At 34.5% G+C, this 19,729-nt stretch overlaps 1 protein-coding gene across 4 annotated transcripts in view; it reads left to right on the forward strand.

Moving 5' to 3' along the window:
• The window catches only part of RGS12 (regulator of G protein signaling 12), a 79,893-nt gene that overhangs the window by 49,105 nt on the left and 11,059 nt on the right, over nt 1–19,729 (forward strand). For 2 of the 4 annotated variants that reach the window (XM_050896441.1, XM_050896439.1), the window contains exons 7-16: nt 3,256–3,435; nt 4,688–4,841; nt 6,056–6,132; nt 7,862–8,062; nt 9,069–9,142; nt 11,936–12,062; nt 13,019–13,115; nt 14,630–14,706; nt 15,229–15,382; nt 18,008–18,625. In XM_050896441.1, the coding sequence (XP_050752398.1) occupies nt 3,256–3,435; nt 4,688–4,841; nt 6,056–6,132; nt 7,862–8,062; nt 9,069–9,142; nt 11,936–12,062; nt 13,019–13,115; nt 14,630–14,706; nt 15,229–15,382; nt 18,008–18,625 (1,759 nt within the window). Of the gene's footprint in view, nt 1–3,255; nt 3,436–4,687; nt 4,842–6,055; nt 6,133–7,861; nt 8,063–9,068; nt 9,143–11,935; nt 12,063–13,018; nt 13,116–14,629; nt 14,707–15,228; nt 15,383–18,007; nt 18,626–19,729 lie in introns of those variants that run through there. The other 2 variants (XM_050896440.1, XM_050896444.1) reach the window with 2 other exon arrangements.

Genomic DNA, 19,729 nt, shown 5'->3' on the forward strand with positions numbered 1-19,729 from the left:
GGTCTAATCCCAGCCACGTGGCCTGTCTGGACCTGACCTGCTTATCTCAATTGTCAATGCCTCTGTAGTTCTCCCGTCAGATCCCTCAGTCAGGCCTGTTCCTCCCACTGAAAAATTAGGTGAAGCAGTATGAGAACTACTACTCTGCCAAAGTAAGCGGTCTTGGAGCTAGGTGTGCCAGTTGAGGTACTAATGGTGTGATGCCTGGCTGAGGTTGGTGCTGGGTAATCAACTGCCTTGATGGCCTTTAATATCTTGGTTTCACTAAGTGGTGGTTCTGCAGTGGGTCGCTTTTGTGGTCCTGGTGGGTGGTATGACCTCAGGAACACAGAACTGTAGGAGTGTGTAGTTAGCACAACACACCTGCAGACTTTCAAAGTTCAGCTTGCAGTGGTGACACCATATTAATAATGCAAAGGCTCTACATTTGTGGTCTTTCACAAGATTTTTTAGATTGCAGCACTGAGCATACAGTGCAAGGGTGCTGATCTGTGGTGGTCATCGGATAAGTGTTATATGATGCTGGGGAGTAGGGAGCGTTGCTGTAAGGCTGCAGTGGAGTTGCAGAAGTGTGTGTGGGAAAGTGCCTTGGAAAGCACTGCTGAAACCATTAGCTCTCAAGCACTGCCTGTTGGGAATGCTGCTGGAAGTTGCTTTCTGTCTCATAGCCTGACAAATTTCCCTTGAGCCTGTTGTTAGAGGTGTTGTAATATGACAATGTGGACGTAGCCAAAATCTCTAGTTAGGATTTCACTCTTTCTTAGAATAGAATAAGAACAAGTATTTTGAGTGTTTCTGGATGCACCTTCAGTGTAGGTCACTTGAAGATAATAAAATAAGAATAAAATTTACTACATTTACTTCATGTAGAGTTGCATAAATGGATGTAAGTTTTTCTACCCTTGTTTATGTGTAAAGTTCAAATTATGCTTTTATAAGCTATATTTCTGTTTCTCATTTGTAAGAACAAGAAATTGCATCTGCTAGATTTTTCCAATAAGCCGAAGTCATTAACATGTGTAAATTAATATGATAATAATGCTAAACGTAGGAAATTGGGGATGTAGTGTGGGCTAGCAATGTAGTAGGGCAGATGATGATGAGCTCAAGATAAAGTAGTTAAGCTGTCATCACTTTGTCCAGCAAAGTTAAAAGGCTGGAATGTTTTTGCTGTATTAAGTATATTTAATTTGCAGACTTTTTCTCTGCAGTAACTCTCTTTGTGTCTCTTAGGAAGAATAAAGGAGAATATTGCAGAGAACTACCTAGCATGGAATAACAATTTTATCTTCTTTTGGTGCTAGATTCTGTGACAGGAGACAACTCTGAAAAGCTTTGTTTTTCATCCTGAAACTGTATTAAATTTAAAGTGTTTAAGGTTAGCTGCATTGTAAAACAGTGTTTTATATTTTGGGGGCACAGATTGCATTTAGCTTAAAACATTGTGATTTGTTGAGTGTAACCTCTGTACATTTCATTTCCTTGAAAACCTCAAGGACAGATGAAGTATTTTGTATTTTTCAGTTAGCTTGGTTTTTGCGTCTGTGTTGGTGTGTGCAGACTGCACTTACCATTGTTCCCCAATAACTAACCTTGTATCAGCAGTTCATCTATGAGTCTGTGAGACTGAGGCATTTCGATATCTTGCAATTGCCCCTCCGTATTTTATCCTATTTTGGCAATACACCACAGTGTTATTCTTTGAGTTCAACAGAACTCAAGAAACATTTCCAAGCTATGTGCGTTGCGTACACTCAATAATTTGTTGAGCCTTGACCTGAAGACTATGTGTGCTATGAAACTAGTTGACTTTTTGAATTTTGCCAGTGTACCTGTGGTCAGAGGATTGTATCTTTCATAGCATGAGAGAGAGATTCCGCTTTGTGAGCAGTTTTTCAAGTGGGAAGAGTCATTGACACCGGATTGTCTCTTTGACACTGCATTGAGGGCACATTAGTCTTTGTGCTGAGCTGTTTCAGCATGTTAAGCTGGCAAAACTAACCCTACAAAAGTATTTTTTCCTTAGCTTACCATGTGGAAAACAGTTTGTTAGAGGGCCCAACAAACATGACAGGTAGCACCTAAGAGGGAATGGGAATGTGTAGGGGGAAGGCAAGAATGTGGAAGTCAGCATTCAGTTTGAATTAGGTTTCTGTGACACTGCAGCATCTTGCTGTTTGCCAGAAAAGCTTTGGGCTAATGCTTGTTGAGAAGGGTGTCTGCACAATCTGAAAAATTATTTCCATCTGCAACTGGGCCACTGTGGCTTAGTGATGGACTTCCCTATAGGCTCTTGGGAGTGCCATAACCAGTTGGGTGGTGCATGCTGTTCTTTGCTTGTAGGGAATTTGTCATGTCCAAAGAAGAAGGCATTCATACTGGTTTTTTCAGATCAAGTAAATCATTGGAGAAGGTAAAAGTATGAATTCACTTAGAACTATAGGTTTGCAAAAATGGAACAAGAAATTCAAACGTTTAGCATTTAAGAAAGACCTTGTCTTCCTTTACTTTCATAAATTTAGCTTTGCCTAAATTAGCCTCAGACATTTGCTCCAGGCCTGGTATAGAGCTGCTTCCTTCCGATGTAGCTAAAGATAAATGTTGGTCGTGCCCAGAGCAGCCATTTTATGTAAACTGTTCTTTTTCAAGGTCTTGATTTTACAGCACCTTGATTATTGAATCTTCCAAAGATATTGATCTTTTTTTTCCTGTATGATTGGGCACATGAACATTACATAATACTGTAAAGGACTCTTTGCTCCTCCCTGCATCAGTAATTAACCTTGTATGTCTTGTATCGTTGCACACTATTGCGTATTGTGATTCCATCATATTCCTGAGTTTTAGATCATAAACTTTTTTCTTGTTCACAGCTACCTTAAAACACACTTGTATTATTTAATCCTGTCACATATAGTACTGATGTAATAATCTTTAAAAAATATTTAAAATGGCTGGCTTGCTACGCGCTTCGCATAGAATGTACAAAGGCATAAATGCAGTAAGAGATGGCTTCTCATGCACTTTGCACAAATCATAGCATTCTTCTGAACCTGTGCTAAGGGAATAGATCAAATTGTGTTTCACTTTAAATTGTTTAGACCTGGTTAAATACACTTCACCAAAGTCACGCCTACTGCTGTTTACAGGTTAATGTCTTAAATTTAGTGGGAGTTGGCTGTTGCGAAATAGCTTTATTTTCTTGATGTGTTGTTTAAGCTTATGTAACCATTATCCATTGCATTTTAATTTCAGATATTTAACTTGATGAAGTTTGATAGCTATACTCGCTTTCTCAAATCCCCCCTTTACCAAGAATGCATCTTAGCTGAAGTAGAAGGTCGTCCTCTTCCTGATCCTCAGCGTGTTCCCAGCAGCCCCACTTCTAAACACAGTATCAGTTCAGAGAAGTCCAATATCTCAACACCAAAAAAGGTTACCTTTGTATTGTTGCTATCTGAAAACTATGTTCTTAAATAATGTTTTTCAAGTTCTTTAGAAGATCAAAGATAATATATAAAAAACAATTAGAATGTTTGATTAGTGGTGCTGGCAAATATAATTACAAAATTTTATGTACTCAGGAAAATACTTTTTTTTTTTTTTTTTTTAATCCATACCTTTGAATCAGATTTCTAGCTATTGACTTCCTGAATATAATTTTAAATCTTGGTTATTATTTAAATATATCTGTACAAATAAAAAATGAGGATTGTTTTAATGCATCAGTTCAGAAGCTTATTTTGATTGAGCATTGGAATTAAGATGTGATATTTTAACCTTTGCTGAGAGGCGACATTTTATCAGAAGTTATTGGAGAAAGCTTAACCTAATCTAACTCATCTTTGCAGAGAACAGTTTTTTAATTTCTTAGCCCCTACTGAACTAAGATAATTCTGTGTAAAACACATACAGTTGCTTAAAAATTAGACCTATAGTCTTACTCATCTCCTAACATTATTTAGAGTTTATTTTTTCTTCATGTAGATAATACTACCATAGTATTACATAACTGTATGGGTAAATTATAACTTTGCATTTTTCATGTCAATCAGTACACATTAGCCCATCTGCTATTAGGTATTTTTATGACTAGGAACCTTTTTAAAAGTAGCATTTTAAGGAAGACTCTAATAATCTAACAAGAATAGTAGCTTGTTAAAAGCAAGTTTAGTTTAATATCAAACACTCCTGATGTTTGTATTCTTCAGCACTTATAAATACTTTGATTATACTTGTAAATGTTAAACAATACTTTGTCATTGTCTTTAAATGCAGTTCATGTTCAAGCCTAGCCTAGGAAAAATATGTGAAATACCGAAATGAAATTCTGTGTTTTAAAAGCAAGGCAAATGGCCTTTCCACATTAACTTAGGCATTATGGGTGAGCTGTGGAGACTTCTTTCATGTTTGCAGGAGCTCTCTGTGGCTTGTTTCCAGCTACTGTTTTGTACTCCCTACCCAGCAGCACATTTCCATCTATGTATTTCTTTTTGTTTCCACTGGGGTGGTTTTTTTTGTTTGCTACTGAGAGGGATGCTGGCATATACACTTGTGAGTGGGGTAAAGAAGACAGCTAACTTGACCATCACGCTCTCATTTTGGGAAGAAGTGTGGGAAGGTTTATTTTAGAGAATATATTTACAACTGTCATCCAACCAATGATTTAATTGTGTTTTGGTGGTAGTTAAGTGGTAAATCGAAGTCAGGAAGATCTTTAAATGAAGAGTCAGGAGAGGAGGACACTGAGAAGAAAAAAAGGGGAACATTCTTCTCATGGTCAAGAAGTAAGAGTTTGGGAAAATCACAGAAGAGAAAAGAAAATGGTGATTATCCAAATGGTGAGTATTCACATTCCACTTTGTTGCAAAGTTGTTTCAGCAACAGATGTGACTAATCTCATCATGTTTAGTTTGCATCTAAGTGCATCCTTGGGTGTGACAGAGCGAAAAGAAACTGTCAAGTCAGAAGGCCATAGCATGGCTAGTATCACTGGAAGTTTTGTGGAAACAAATAGATAAAAGTATGAAAATATTTAAATCTGGTTTTATTGACTTCCAAGAGACTTTTTTTCTGCTTTCCAGTAGACTGCATTTCTGTGTGCTGGCAATTGCTTTTTCAAGCAGAGAGCTACTATTTTTACAGTAAGATGATTTCAACTCTTTACAGAGAAGTTCAGGAGCTGTACATGCAAATAGTGCTATAGTTACAGCTATTTGAAAATTCCTCCATCTGCATTATCCTACCTTTCTTTGAACCTACGTTTCACTTTTGAACATGCTCACTACCTGTTTCCACCTTTCCTGACTAAAATGAAAAAAGAGTCAGAGTTGTGAAGACCCTTGTAATCTGCTGTTTTGTTACTTAGCTGGTTTTGAGAGTTTAAGGAAGAGTTCCCCTATGAAAGGACCTGTACATGGCCTCTAGAGGAAGAGATGAAAGTTTTGCATTAAGTCATTCCATTGAGTTAAAAATAATAAATTCCACTGAAGCATCAAATTTGGACCCTGTTGTTACTGTGGTTTCTTCTTCTCTCTTTTCTAGTAAAGGCCCAGACCCACAAGATATCTTTGATCATACGGATGGTTTAAGTGTTCTCATTATACTCATATGTGAAAAGACATCAGAGGCATTTGCTAAGATTATAGACTTAAACTTCTGAAAGTGACTAGTGATTGTCTTAGATTTTAGTTTTCTAACACCATACTTGCACTTTTAAAAATATTTATCTCCCTTCAAAATATCTGAAGAGGTAGAATAATTTTTAAATTTTTAAAAACATTTTAAGATTTAAAAAAAATAAGGTTTTTAGGGTTTTTTAAAAATAGAAGAGCAAGTGGGGTTATTCAAGGGTTACATAACCAAGAGATACTTGACCAAATATTGTTTTGGTTTTCCACGCTTCAGTGCACAGCATGAAGATTTGGTGTTTTTTCCTCTAATGAAAAAAATTATTTTTCTGACCAGAGGAGCTAATATTTGAAATAGCTTTCTGTATTATAATAAATAATAAAAATAAACCTTTTTACTGATTGCTGATTCTTTCCACAAACAGATTCTATTCAGTCCAATGGATTATCATACAGACGGGAATCACAAGGCTCCATGTCATCAACTGCTAGTCTTGACTTGGTAATGGCCGGCTCTTACTAATGAAGAAGTGGGGAATTTATTTGAAGTAACACTTTAAGAAAGGGTCTTTAAGTGATACAGTTAGAGGGCAAGATGTAATATGTAGCAATTTTAGAATACTAGAAATGTAATAGAGGTTGTGTTCATATATTGCTTCTTATTTTGTCCTTGTAGCAGAAAGATACCCTTTGCATCTTGTCTGTCTTTACTTCAGGCACCAGTACACTTCCAGAATAGAAGTTTGCCTTTCAAAGGGAGCTACTGTAGCTCTTTATAAACAGCTTTTTCCACCTACCAGAGCTTTGAGATTCTGTTCTGAACAACCACATGTTAAAGCTTTCCCTTTGCTTGACCTGTATGCAAGTTGTGTTAGGCTGATTTCTGTGGTACTAGTGTCTGTCGTGTTTCTTTCCTCTCTTTCTTTTAAAGTTGTGAGTTTTTCTTATTATTATTATGATTTAACTGTGCTCCTAAAATCTGAGAAAAGAGAGGTAGGGAATTTCATTGCAAACACTGTGATTTTGTCATAGTGTGTAGGAAAATAATCAGTGAAGACATGGTGATTTCTGACCATCAAATTCTACCTTTGCAGTGTAAAACTAATGAAATGCAAAATTAAACCAATATTAATAATAGAACATAAATATAATACTTTAAATTTATTTTAACTATGTTGATATGGAGGAAGAGTATAATAATTTTTAAAAGTTTTTTTGCAGTCTTGATATCCCTCTAGTAGATTATATTCTAGCAACTATGTAAATTTGCCTATGCTACAAATATTGATCAGGGAAGCAAGCATGGCAAAGTCATGTTTATTTTTGTTGCAGAAATGTCTTATCTTAAAAAACAGAAAATGCAAAGCCTCCCTAAAGCAACAACCCCTCTTTTCTCTCCCACTTCAACTGATTAAGTCAGAAAGTTAGTGTGATTTGGATGAGAAGCAGCAAGTTAAAGAGAAGAGAAAAAGCACTATGAGTACCCTAAAAGACTGTTGAAAACAGTACTTTTGTGGTGTCCTTTCAAGTTATAAGTGAGCTTTTTGTTAAATTTTCAAAGATACTTTTGATATTTTGTAGTAGTGTTAGCATTCTAATATTACTCTAGAATAAAGGTTAATGCTGTGCCCTTTAGCCTTAACCCATAACATTGTACTTTTTGTTCCCTTTAATAAAAAAAAGCATGTGATTTCATTAAGTGAATTATTTTAAAATTTTAATTTCTCTGTGGTGTATTTGTATGTGTAGCATTCAGATTATGTTAAAAGAAGAGGAAATTTTGTTTGAGGAAGCTGATGTTTGAAGGTGTTCCTCATCACTTAAATGTTGATTCATAATGTGCCAATGGTAATTTTTACATCAGCAAGTCATTATTGAGTACAGACACTTAACTATTTGGAAGCTAAATAAGATTTTACTTTTTACACTTTTTGATGAGTTCTGTTCTATAGTTTGAGAATCTTGTAACCTGTTTTACACACTCACTGTCTAAAACTTCATCTATTCTTGAAATATTTAGATTTGTGCAATGCTATTATCTTTATCTAAACGGGTTTTTTTTCAGGATTTAAATTTATCTGATATTCATGATATTTGGAAGGATTTCTAAACTGTAAACATAGTAGAAAGTATGCTTCTTGGCTTGATTTGATTTGTACAGACTCAAAAAGTTTATGCATGTTTCTAGTTTTCCCATTGGGCACTGACTATTCTTTCTTTTTCCTGTCAAGTCTGAAGCCTCAAGATTACCTGCATTTGTACCAGATAAAGAGAAATCCCCCAAATACTGCTGTATAAACCTTCCGGATGGTTCATCCAGCAAAATGGCTGTTAAATCCGGATTCTCTATCAAAGAGGTGCTATCTGGGCTCTGCGAGAAACATGGCATTAACATAGCTGCAGTGGACCTTTTTTTGGTTGGAGGTGATAAGGTATTGCATATTCCTGTGCTTTTTTTAAAGCGTTTTCATACCCATTTTACTAATAAGGAATTCTGTTCTCGCGATAGTAATACGTGTCTCCTGGTTCTACCTATAGCTTTACATTGGCAATACTAGTTAATTGAAGGAGAATTTAGTGAAACTAGAACTGGTGGAGTACTGTGATGGGTTGTGGTGTCTACATTACAGAAAGCAGAAGAGAGCTTATGATAAGGATTTCCTTATAATAAGTTAATTTAGGTATCTAGTCCATGTAGTTTGTCCAAGGGAATGGTTAGCTTTATCTAGTCCATGTAGTTTGACCAGGGGAATGGTTAGCTTGTACTTAACTGAAAGTATCCACAAAGAAAACAAATGTGTTGGAGTAGATGGTACTTCATTAAAGCAAAGAAACATAATGACATTCAGTTGTTCAAAAGAGAATGAGATGAATTCATGCTAGAATTAAGGTGCATGTTTTAATATTGAGGAAAATTTCCAAGACAGCAGTCTACATTGGTGGGGGTGATGGCTCTTATTCCAACAGGAGTATCTCCAATTCAAAGAGAAGCTGTGTGAAACACTTATTGTCTTAAATTTGTGCTTATGCTCAATCTAGATGATTACAATGACAAAAATCAATGAATGTGCATAGTTATGTGCCTGTTCTTTTAAATCTTTTGAAGACTGTTAACTTGCCATATTTTCTAATGCATCATTCTATGTAATAATTTATTTAAGTTGAAGGACCTAGGCTTGTTTTAAAACATTGAGTTCCTGAATACCTGCTGACTCCAGTGGAAGTTGAAGTTTGGTCATTGTCTCACAAGTAGCCAAAATAAAATACACTTTAATCATGTTGCATATTGTAAATGAATATCCACTAGAATGCATACAACCTATATTAATCATTTTCTGAGTTATCTGAAAAATTTTTTTAACCACTCAGCTGTTCTTTTTCACATGTTTTAAAATTAATTTGCTCTCTCTCTTCTTTTGTTCCTGACGTGCTCTGTAGCCACTTGTATTGCACCAAGACAGTAGCATCCTGGAGTCTCGGGACCTACGTTTAGAAAAACGCACTTTATTTCGGTAAGAGTCAAAAGTACTATCTTCCTCTGGCATTTTCCACCCCATTTTCCATTTTATTTTTTGTAAGTGCACTAAAGTATATTGTCAGTTACCTGTGCAGCAAAACAGGAGTTAATGCAGAAAAAAATTTGTCTGACTCCAGTAAAAAATCCAGTTAGCCATGCAATGCAACATCTTAGATTGTAATCCAGAATCCAGCATTAGGGGATCTAAGGTTCCCATTCATTGTACAGGCACGTTAGAAGAAATAGGCCTTAGTATCAAGCAAAGAATCTCATGTGAAGAAGGAAGGTGACCTAACATTTGTAACCGAAAATGATTGACTTCAGTGTCTTGCAGTTAACTCACAGTTTGAGTTTCTATTGAAGTAAAAGTCCATTTTTACTTTAGATTGCAATAACACTTATGCAAGAGATACGCAGTTAGTGTGGGGATTCTCTGAGTTACACAAGTGCCTGAGTTAGATATCCTGCCTAAGTTTAGGCACTGATATCCCTTAGATTTAGAGCCAGCTGCTAAGTGCTTCCTGTACAGGTAATGCTGAGGTTGGGCTACCTCTAAAAGGTAATTCAGATTAAGGGTAAGGATCAATGGGAGAAATGTGGGCCTACAGGAACGTTTCAAACTGAGTAGAGCAGCACCTGGTGAGTTTTAAATGCTGCAGGAGGAAGGTTTCTGGATTGCTGTCTTGGATACAAGTGGGATTTTGATGCCAATGTTCCAGTTTAGGGACATTTAAATGTTATTATGATGTCTTAACTGCTCAAGCTGAAGCAGTAGCAAACAAGCATATAGAACAGATCTGCAGGCCCAGAGGGACCTTCCACATCAGGAAGAGACATGTTTAGTAGGTTGAAGCAGCACAAGAATGAGATGGAAATTGATCTGCAAGTGTCCTAGTCTAATCCTAAATGCAGCAATAAAAAAAATAGACCTTTAAGATTAAGTAGATATATTTATTGATTACATATTCCCATTCAGTTACATCTGTAATTATGTGCCTAACTGGCAGATTACGGTAAGACTAATTGTATAAATATAAATTCATCTGAGTATAGATTTATAATTCTGAATCTTAAGCAAGTCAATATTATAATATTATTATTAATATAGGTATAATTCAGTACATTATATTTAGTATTATGTAATATTATTTTATAGTATACAGTTTTTTCAGAATAATCTGTTTCTATTTTTTTCCAAAATGCCAGAAAATGTTTTAATGTTCCTAAATTCTAAAAATCCAAGGTAGTGCTATCAAAACTCCTGAAATAATTATTTTAGGAAAAAGTCATGAAGTAGAATATTTGTGTTACATTATTGAGTTGCGCTTCTGAAGTGAATAAAATTTATTTTGTCAGGCATTCTTCATTTTGGCTTTATATTACTTTTCTTTAGGAAGCAGGGCTAGTTTCTATTTAAGGGTACTTCAGATTAATGAATATGGTATACCATATTCAATTTTGAAATTCAGATTGAACAGTCTTTTACTAGGTGTGAGTTTGAGTTTCCAAATTAAAAAGGAACTTTAAGTAGGCAGTACCATATGTTACTTGTGTGTTAATTAAAATATAGAAATGTTCTACATTATTTCCTTCTGTGGGTAGACACTGTGTAAGCAAAAATACTCAAATATTTGGAATATTTTCAGACATAAGACAAATACTATGTGGATATACTTGGTTACCTGAATGTCTGCCACTTCTGTGTCAATTACCAGTTAATGATTAAAATTGATCATTTCTATTTAGTAGGTATTGTATTCAAAGAAAATATGAAAGACAAAGTTTCAGTTATTCAAGTTTCTTGTGGAAGGGAAAAGTCAATAAGTCAACATCTTATATTTAAGTAATTTGTGTGAGAGAAAAGATGGGGTTTACATTTATTCGTGACTGACAAAATCACTAATAACTTTCATTTCTTCTGATGATGTACATTTCTTCTGATATTTTTTGTTAGTAATAAGCCTGCCCTTGTTTTCATACTATAGTGACATTATAGTCAAATGTGGCTGTTATGAAGGGATCAGGGCACAGATGAAGAGCATTTAAAAAAAAAAAACAAAACTAGGCACAGTTCTGTGCAGGGAAATAGACATAAATGGAATAGTTGTTTGGGTTTTAAAAATTTTTTCTTATTACATTATTTTTTTGCTATTTTGATGAAATGATATAAAATTGCGTAGTAGACTCTGAAGAGGGCTGTCTTTATCTTTTAAATTCCAACTGAATTGCTTTTACAGCCTTTGCATATAAATTTCTCTTACAGCAATTTTTTGTGATATGGTGGCATCTAGCCAGAAATTAGCATCATCTGGAATTCCACTGTATTTGTTCCTGTGCTTAAAAATAAAAATGCCTGTCCAAGCCCATCTCAAGTAATTGAACAGGACTTTGTGAGTCTCTCTTGTGGAAGTGGGGAGAGATATTTTTCTTGCATCCATGGCTATAGTACAGGCATGGAGTCACTTTGGAAGCACTCCTGGACCAGAATGGTCAGAGCGATCTTACTGTAAAGATGATAGTGCTGTGGAATGTATCTAATTGGTCTGAGGATCACCATGCAATTAGATTGGCTCAGGCCTTCACTCAGCTCTGGCGAGTGAAACAGAGAAAGTTTTATTTGTATTAGAAGTGCTTTATACCTTCAGGTTAGGATAGATTTGTGCTAGTGAAGTTTCACGGTCACTAGCTGTAAACTGGTATAACTTTGCTGTAGATTTGATTTTATATATTTTGTACATTTTGTTTATTGGAATATTTCATACTTAATGTTACAATTGATATGTTTCAGGCTGGATCTTGTTCCAATCAATCGATCAGTTGGTTTGAAGGCTAAACCCACCAAACCAGTAACAGAGGTCTTAAGGCCTGTGGTTGCAAAATATGGTTTAAATCTTAATGAACTTGTGGCAAGACTAGTAAGTATCTTTTGATGTAATTCAAGCTGCGATATTTTTTGTCTGGAGAAGATCATATGATAGTCCCTGAAATTATTCCTATCCTTGTAATTAGGCATTAAATTCTGTATTTATAACTACATGTTGAGATGAAAATGCATAGTAGTCATAACCATTATGCTTAATAGTAACTACCTCAAAGCTTTAGTCTGCATCTGTTTTATATTCTCCTTCGGAATAAATCCAACATCCTAAATAACAGAGCCTGAACTTACCTTCTTCCAGAGCTCAATTTTTCCCATTATTAGCCAGGGAAAGTTGATTGAGATTAGTTAAAGCTATTGTTCCATTATCCTGGGAGTCATGAAAGTTGCCTCAAATCTCCTTGCAAAAAATTTATGTGGAAGCAGAGTGATTCAACTTCTCTACTCCTAAGCACTTGGCTAGCATTTTCTCTTTTCTATTATGATGGAATATCAAGGAACGGAAAGTTACTTTGTGGTATTTCTAGAATGTATACTGTCTTGGCTGAACCAGTCTATGTTTTTAAAATAACTGAAAAACATGTTGGTATAAAGATAACTTCATTTAATAAAATCATAAAATTTACAAAATACAACCGATTTAGAATATAAAATAATCTCAGACTTCCTCTGAAAAATATGATTTGCTGAACATATAGACTAATGGTCCTAGAGTATTTGTGCATGCTTGCAAATTAGATGATTTTTTTCTCCTTGTATCTTCTTTTCCCCAAATACCATTCTTCTCACATAAATGGGTTACACTCATTCTAATCAAGGTAGTTTTACACAAATGGAATAAACATTTTTAGAATGGTAGAAGAACAATATATTGAGGCTACACTGAAACGTAAAAATGCTTTGCTCTTTTTCTTTCAAAAAATGTCAGACTGCATAGATTTGTTCTGAAAACAGCTTTTTCTCTATTACATACAAACTGTGATCCGACTTTAGAATGGTGAGCAGGAACCACTTGATCTTGGTGTCCCTATATCTAATCTGGATGGTCAGCGGGTGGTTCTAGATGAAAAAGAGTCAACAAAGGGTAGAGGTAAGTTGGCATAAAAGCTTTTATTTATGATGTCAAGTCAGCTTCATAAACCTGACTTTGGTTAGTTTCTTCTGTTGATGCGAAGGTGAGGTAAATGTGATTAAATTTAGATACATCACATGTAGTATATATTCTTTTTAACTAAAAAGGAGTGCAGTTTCTAAAGATTGAAGATTAAATTCATCTGTTGATAGCAAGTACTTTACTGTTGCTGTAGGAAATTCTGCACTAGTAATACCTGAATATTTTACTTGCACTTAGCCATAGAGCTACACACGTGTTTAGAGACATAGTGCCTGGTAATAATAATGAGAATAAAATGCCAAATAACTTCTGTGAATTTGGCAATTAATTCATAAGAAACATTCTGTATAAGTAAAACAGATGCAGTTTGTGCAGCAGCTATATATACTGCTATGATAACCCCCTTTAACATGAGAAAGTAGCAGAGCCTACATCTCCAGTTTTAAGTGATGATTTCTGGTGGCAATACTAAAAAGGATATAATTTGTGATTTCCCTGGACAAAATAATTTGAAAAATAGAAGTTGATCAACTGAACAGCTGACAGTCTTTTGGCACAATTATCATGCTAGATTGATGTAAGCAGCCTTGAGAGTAAAGGTTTGGTTTCATTAGGAGACCTTTTTATAGATATAGAACACTTAGTTTTAAAAATGAAATTAGATGTGGTTAAATTAAATTGACTTAGAGCAGAGATCCTCTTTGAGAAAGAACTACGAGAACAGAGGTATTTACTGAGGAGAATCAGATTTGTCATTTTTGTAGGAAACAGAACCAATTGTCATTGTGAAAAAAGATATCAATCTAAATACCCTCACAGATAATTAGTTTAAGGATTACAAGTAAAATTGTAATACTGTGTGCTGCCAGCTGCTATAAAAGCCTAAATCATAGAGGATCATTCTAGCAATAGGCTGATTCTGGGGCAATATACCAGTGAAAAAGGGCCATGATTCTGTGTTTGCAGCTCAGTCTTCGGTTAGTATGTTTGTTGTAGGCAGATGTAATTTGAAGGAGCCATTTAGTTACTTAGAAGTAGACAAGGAGGATATGGCAATGTCTAGAAAACAATTGATGCACGAAACAGGTTGGAAAAGATTCAACATGACCTTTCAATGGTCTTTTCTGCTGAATTTTTTTTTCCTTGTTTAAATTCTAAATTTGAGAATTTCAAACTGAATTAGTAGCTGAGATTTGAAAAGCTATTTGATCTAAATCAACTGAAAATTTAGGAGACCTTAAATGAGACTTCAGCATCTTTAAACTTTAAAAGTATTGCCAGGATTAGGAAAATTTGAAGATGAGAGGGAGATTCTGGTAGGTGTTGACTGAAAAGTATCAGGGTTATCAACTGTGCTCACTCTTTGTTTTCTGAGTACATCTTTGAGAAATTTTAAAGCAAAAAATCTGTTTTGTGCATCATTGTAACTTAAATATTACTTCTTTGGGAAATCATAGATTTGTAGTTATAGAAGGTATGTTTCTGTTCAATGTTTACAGATAAACAAAAAGGTGCATCAGTAAAACAGACCGCAACTGTAACTACTTCAAGAAACCCAGTATCTACTGTAAGTCTTCTGCAATGATTTTTGTCCCTTAGATCATCTTTTCTTTCCTTCTGGAATTCTATACTAAAAGCTGCATTCATCCATGATTTTGAATCAGCCAAATTACATAACTAGATTGAGTATAGCTATAATTCATCTGATATTTTTCCACTGTGAACAACATTTATTTGTGAGAACTTTGTCTTCATGATGAATCAAATAGCTCTTTCACTGTGTTGTATTTGTTGTTTCGTGTCTCATTGGCTTATCTATATTTGAAAATGATTGAATTACCCTGAAATTCAAAGGCCCTTTCTGTAATGTGAATTCTTCAGAGTAAACAATATTATATTTATTTATATATTTTTGGGAACTACTATGGCAAATGATCTTTGCAATAATCAAGATTAAACTAAAACATTTGTTGTGGTGGTGTTAGAGAAATGTGTTTTCAAAATAACTTTTTTATTCACTTCGACCATATTATGTACACAATGATATAGCCTAAATGTAAGTAGTACCTTAACTTTCCTTCTAATGCAGGGAGAGGGAAGAACTCTAGGAAAGTCTAATTCTATCAAAATGAAAGGCGAAAATGGAAAAAATGCTAGGGAAGTCCGGCTGTCAAAGAGAGAAGACTCTATTGCAAAGATTGGGAAAAAAAAATGTCAGAAAATAAATTTGGATGAAGCAGAGGGTATGTGAACTTTATAGTTTACGTATTAACATAAGTAGTCTTAGAAAAATGAGAATTTTGTATCTGTGTAGGAAAAGGTACCATGTGTTTAATACTGCATTGTGAAAATCATAGTCATGATCCTTATATTTTTGTTTGATACTGTGTTTGAATTGTAAAGTTTTTGAAGCTGAAGGTAAAATTTTAAGAATACCTAAAGATAGATGTAGGTGCCTAGTGGGATTTTCAAAAGTGAGAGCTACCTAATTCTGGTAAAATAAGAAGGAATTAGTTACTTAATTGCAGTTGAATATCCTATTTGATACCCTTTGCAAGCCATGTAGAAGCTTGCCTTTCTGTTCACCTTTACATAAGAGTCTCCAACTTGCTGAAAGGCATTCTGCACAATGGTGTAGACCCTAACTTACTCAGGTAAGAATTTTTGAAAATTGTCTACTAAAGTCTGTGACAGTCAGGGCAGTACAATCTGATGACTGTGGAGGAGCTGTGAAGGGCAAGAGTAAAAGCTTAGTTTACATTCAGTAACTGCTCTGAAAAGGTGGTTAGAAGTAGAAATAAGCAAAGAGGTTATTGGTAATCTTGCATATTCTGAGTACGATTTTTACCGTCAATTACATCTTAATAGTTTTGGTGATATCATTGGAAAAGAACTCATAAGAGAATTTGCTTTCTTATAGAAAGATATCCATGGGAGAAAGAGGAATAAAAACGATGTAGCAGTAGAAATCATGACATACCACCCTCTGCCCTAGGGCATTAACTGAAGCAATTACCTGTCTGTCAGCCCTACACGTTCCTCCCTGTTGTCCCAAGTAGAAAAAAAAAATTAGAGGACATATTTTACCCACAGATTAAAATTTACTTCTGATATTACCTAATATGCATATCCAAAACCTGGTTATGCACAGTTATACAGCAAGTGAATGTTCATCTGTGAATAAATGTCCACTGACTGGAATTAAAAAAAATGCTGTGGCTAAAACTTTTCTTGCAGAATAGATGTTTGTTAATATAAGTGTTACTGCAAAATATTAGTGCATTTTAAATTATTTTCTGTTGCTTAGTATTTTGTTAACTTGTTTTCCATATTGTAATATTTTCATTTTTCTTCCTAGGGCTGAGTAAAACATTAACATAATTTGAAAACTTCAGAATTCGAGGCTTTCACATTTTATTTTGAATTCTGTGAAATTTGTCCAAGTTTGGAAAATACGTACCAAATGTTGTAGACTGTTTTTTTAATGAAAAAAAACAACTGTTCTATGAAGTTTGAAATTTCAGAAAGGAACATTTTTGTATGACACATATTAGAAATGTTGCATGGTTTAATATGCATACCGCCATTTTGCAAAACTTTGGCAATAAGAAGCATTTTGAAGCTTCCATCTTGGCTATGTTCAGATTTTATGGCATTTGACAAAGCATGTTAAAAAGTCATTTTTACAAATATATTGCAAAGCCTGCCAAATATGAATAGAGGATTAGGAATAAGGTCATACAAGTGCAAGTGTATGACTTCATATTATGCTAAGTTAAAACTGATACTAACATTCTGTGCTTTATTTTGTAATGGCTTTTGCTTCAAACAGTATTTATAAGCTGGGTTGAAACTATTGATTTTAATTCATCTGTTGGAGATGGCCTTTTTAAGCATCTTTAATATTCTGTAGTTTCAGTGCTCTCTTATTGAAAAATTAGGACATGCAGAGACGCTATATTAAGAATTACATATTTTTATATTTATATATTTTGTACCAAAGAGTTTGTTTATTGTTGTGATGCTTCTTTTTTGAGGAGTGGTATAATTCTTGGCTTATGATTGATAAGTTTCTTGTTGCCAAGTTTTGAGACTTTCTAGAACAGTGGTGATTTGAGTATTATTTATATATAGAAACATATTAAACCATTGGACATCATTAAGGACATGATCAGAAAATCACTTCTAATTGTGTTAAAAACTCTATAAAAAAGCTGCCCCATTGCTTTTAGTAATGGCTCCTTCGATGGTTATTGACTACCTGTATGCTACTGATTCATTGCAGCACAAAGTAAAATGGGGTTACTTAAATCATCATCTGATCATGTCCTGTGATGATAACATCCTGAATTAAAACTACACCATGAACTGAATTTAAACTGTGATAAAATATTATTAAACTGAGAGAAGTTCAATATAACAAGGAAGTTTGCAACACTTTGAATCTTTGAACTTTCAAATGGCATGGCTATTTTTGAGTTAAGATGGGTAAAAACCGTCTAGAATATAAAAACGTGCACCCATTGTCAGTAAGACCAGAGCCTTGTTTTGTATAAAGAATTAAAAAATCCCGTGTGTGTACAGATTTATTAACTGCATAAAATAGAAGATGTGTTCAAGGCTCAGTGAATTGCAGCTGTTCTAAACTGCAAAACTCTTACAATAGCAATCCTGATGGTCTTAATTATAGTGATGCTAGCGAACATTGCTGCAATTGAAAAAGTTCCTAATTAACATGGGATCTTATTTCAAGGCAGCATTGAAAGAATTGAAGATCTTCATGGAAAATAAATGTGCTGAAAATTTGCGTTTTAATGACATTGCACTTTCTGACAAAAACTTGTCAATTTTGGGTTTTTCCCCAATAGAATTTTTTGAACTCATATCCAAAGCTCAAAGTAACAGAGCAGATGACCAACGTGGACTGCTAAGGAAAGAAGACCTTATTCTTCCTGACTTTCTTCGTTTACCGCCCACTGGCCCAGAACCATCGTCATCTACTCCCGCAGGCCCCAAAGGCCTCAACAAGCGAGCTTCAAAAAATGATGGCAAGGATGGATGTACATCACCAAGTGGAAAACAGGAGGCCGTACAAAACTTTAATGAAAATTCAGTTAAGAAAATGGGTTACTCAGAAAATAAACATAAATCTGCTTTGACAGCACTCCACAGTCAGAAGACTTTCAGTGTTCCTTTTAATACTGCATTGTCTCCAATTCCGCATGCACAGGAAAACAATGCAACAATATGGAAAAGGCAGTCAAGAGAATTACAAGCTGAAGGCATACAGATGGTAGATGATGAGAATGTGGCAGACTTGACTCTTGTGGCTGAAGGAGATATTAGTAGCCCTAACAGTACTTTGCTACCACCGCCACCACCAACACCACCATCAGACATCAGTAAACTCACAGAAGCCAACTATCCACCCCCAACTCCTTTTGCAGGTAATCAGGAAAAATCTGGATATCAAAGATCCAATTCAGGTATTTCTAGATTTTAATAGTCTTTCCTTTTATGTAAAACTATTTTTCCTTGGCACTGTTAATCAGTATTTGGCACCCATTAAAACAAGAAAGAAAATTCTCTCTGCACCTTAATTTTTTTACAAAAAAAAAACAACAAAAAAAAAGATTTTCATTGCCTTAGTGTGTGCTAACTGTAATATTTCTAGTTGCCTTTAAGAATGTACTTTTGTTTGGATTTGGCATGTGGCCAAAAATGGACACATGCAGACAAACCTTTAAAATACATCCATATGCTATAATTATCTCATTCTTTACCCTAGGAGTACAAAACAGGATATCAGCATTTTGAGTTCCATGGCACTGTTGCATTCCAGATTTTTTGATCCATTTGTCATAATGAGATAAATGATTAGGGATTGGAAGTCTAAGTGCTTTAGCAGGAACCCTAATTATGTGTTGAAAATTGCAGTACTGTTTATGATTAAAATTTGAAATGGATAAACCTTAATTTAAAAAATATTTCTCTAATAAATTAGATATTTGTGACTAAAAATAAAAACGTTACACTTTTTTAAACCCATGCTTTGCTACACAGAGAAATAGATTGCATCGATCACACTTTCTCCCAGAATATTCACATGTGAAATAGCTCTTTCTATTAGATAATTTTAAAGAAAATATGTAACTTTTTTTAGGATGTAAGTTTCATGGTCTAGCAATATCACAGAGCAATATTAGCCCAAGGCTGAAGTATGGAATTTCTCTATAAACATGGACTCTAATAATAATTGCTATTGCCAGAAACAAGAGTTTGAAGACAATGGGTGTTGTGACATTGACATTTTACAGTCATTGTACTGTACATTTTAATGTAAAATATAAGAAGAGGTATCTATGTGCTACATTTATTTTTGATGTTTCACAAACATATGGTGCCATAATTTGTATGATAACATTTCTTTGTGATGTGGGAATATACATTTTAATTATTTATCTTTTTACACAGAGTATTTGATACTGTTCTTTATCTGTATGGTTGATGATTTGTAAATACTTCTTTGGTTGTTGGATGCTTATAAATGGCAATGCAGATTATTTCATCCTCTTGGTATTTTAAAAACA

This window comes from Gymnogyps californianus, chromosome 4 (genome assembly GCF_018139145.2).
Source record: "Gymnogyps californianus isolate 813 chromosome 4, ASM1813914v2, whole genome shotgun sequence".
NCBI lineage: Eukaryota > Metazoa > Chordata > Aves > Accipitriformes > Cathartidae > Gymnogyps > Gymnogyps californianus.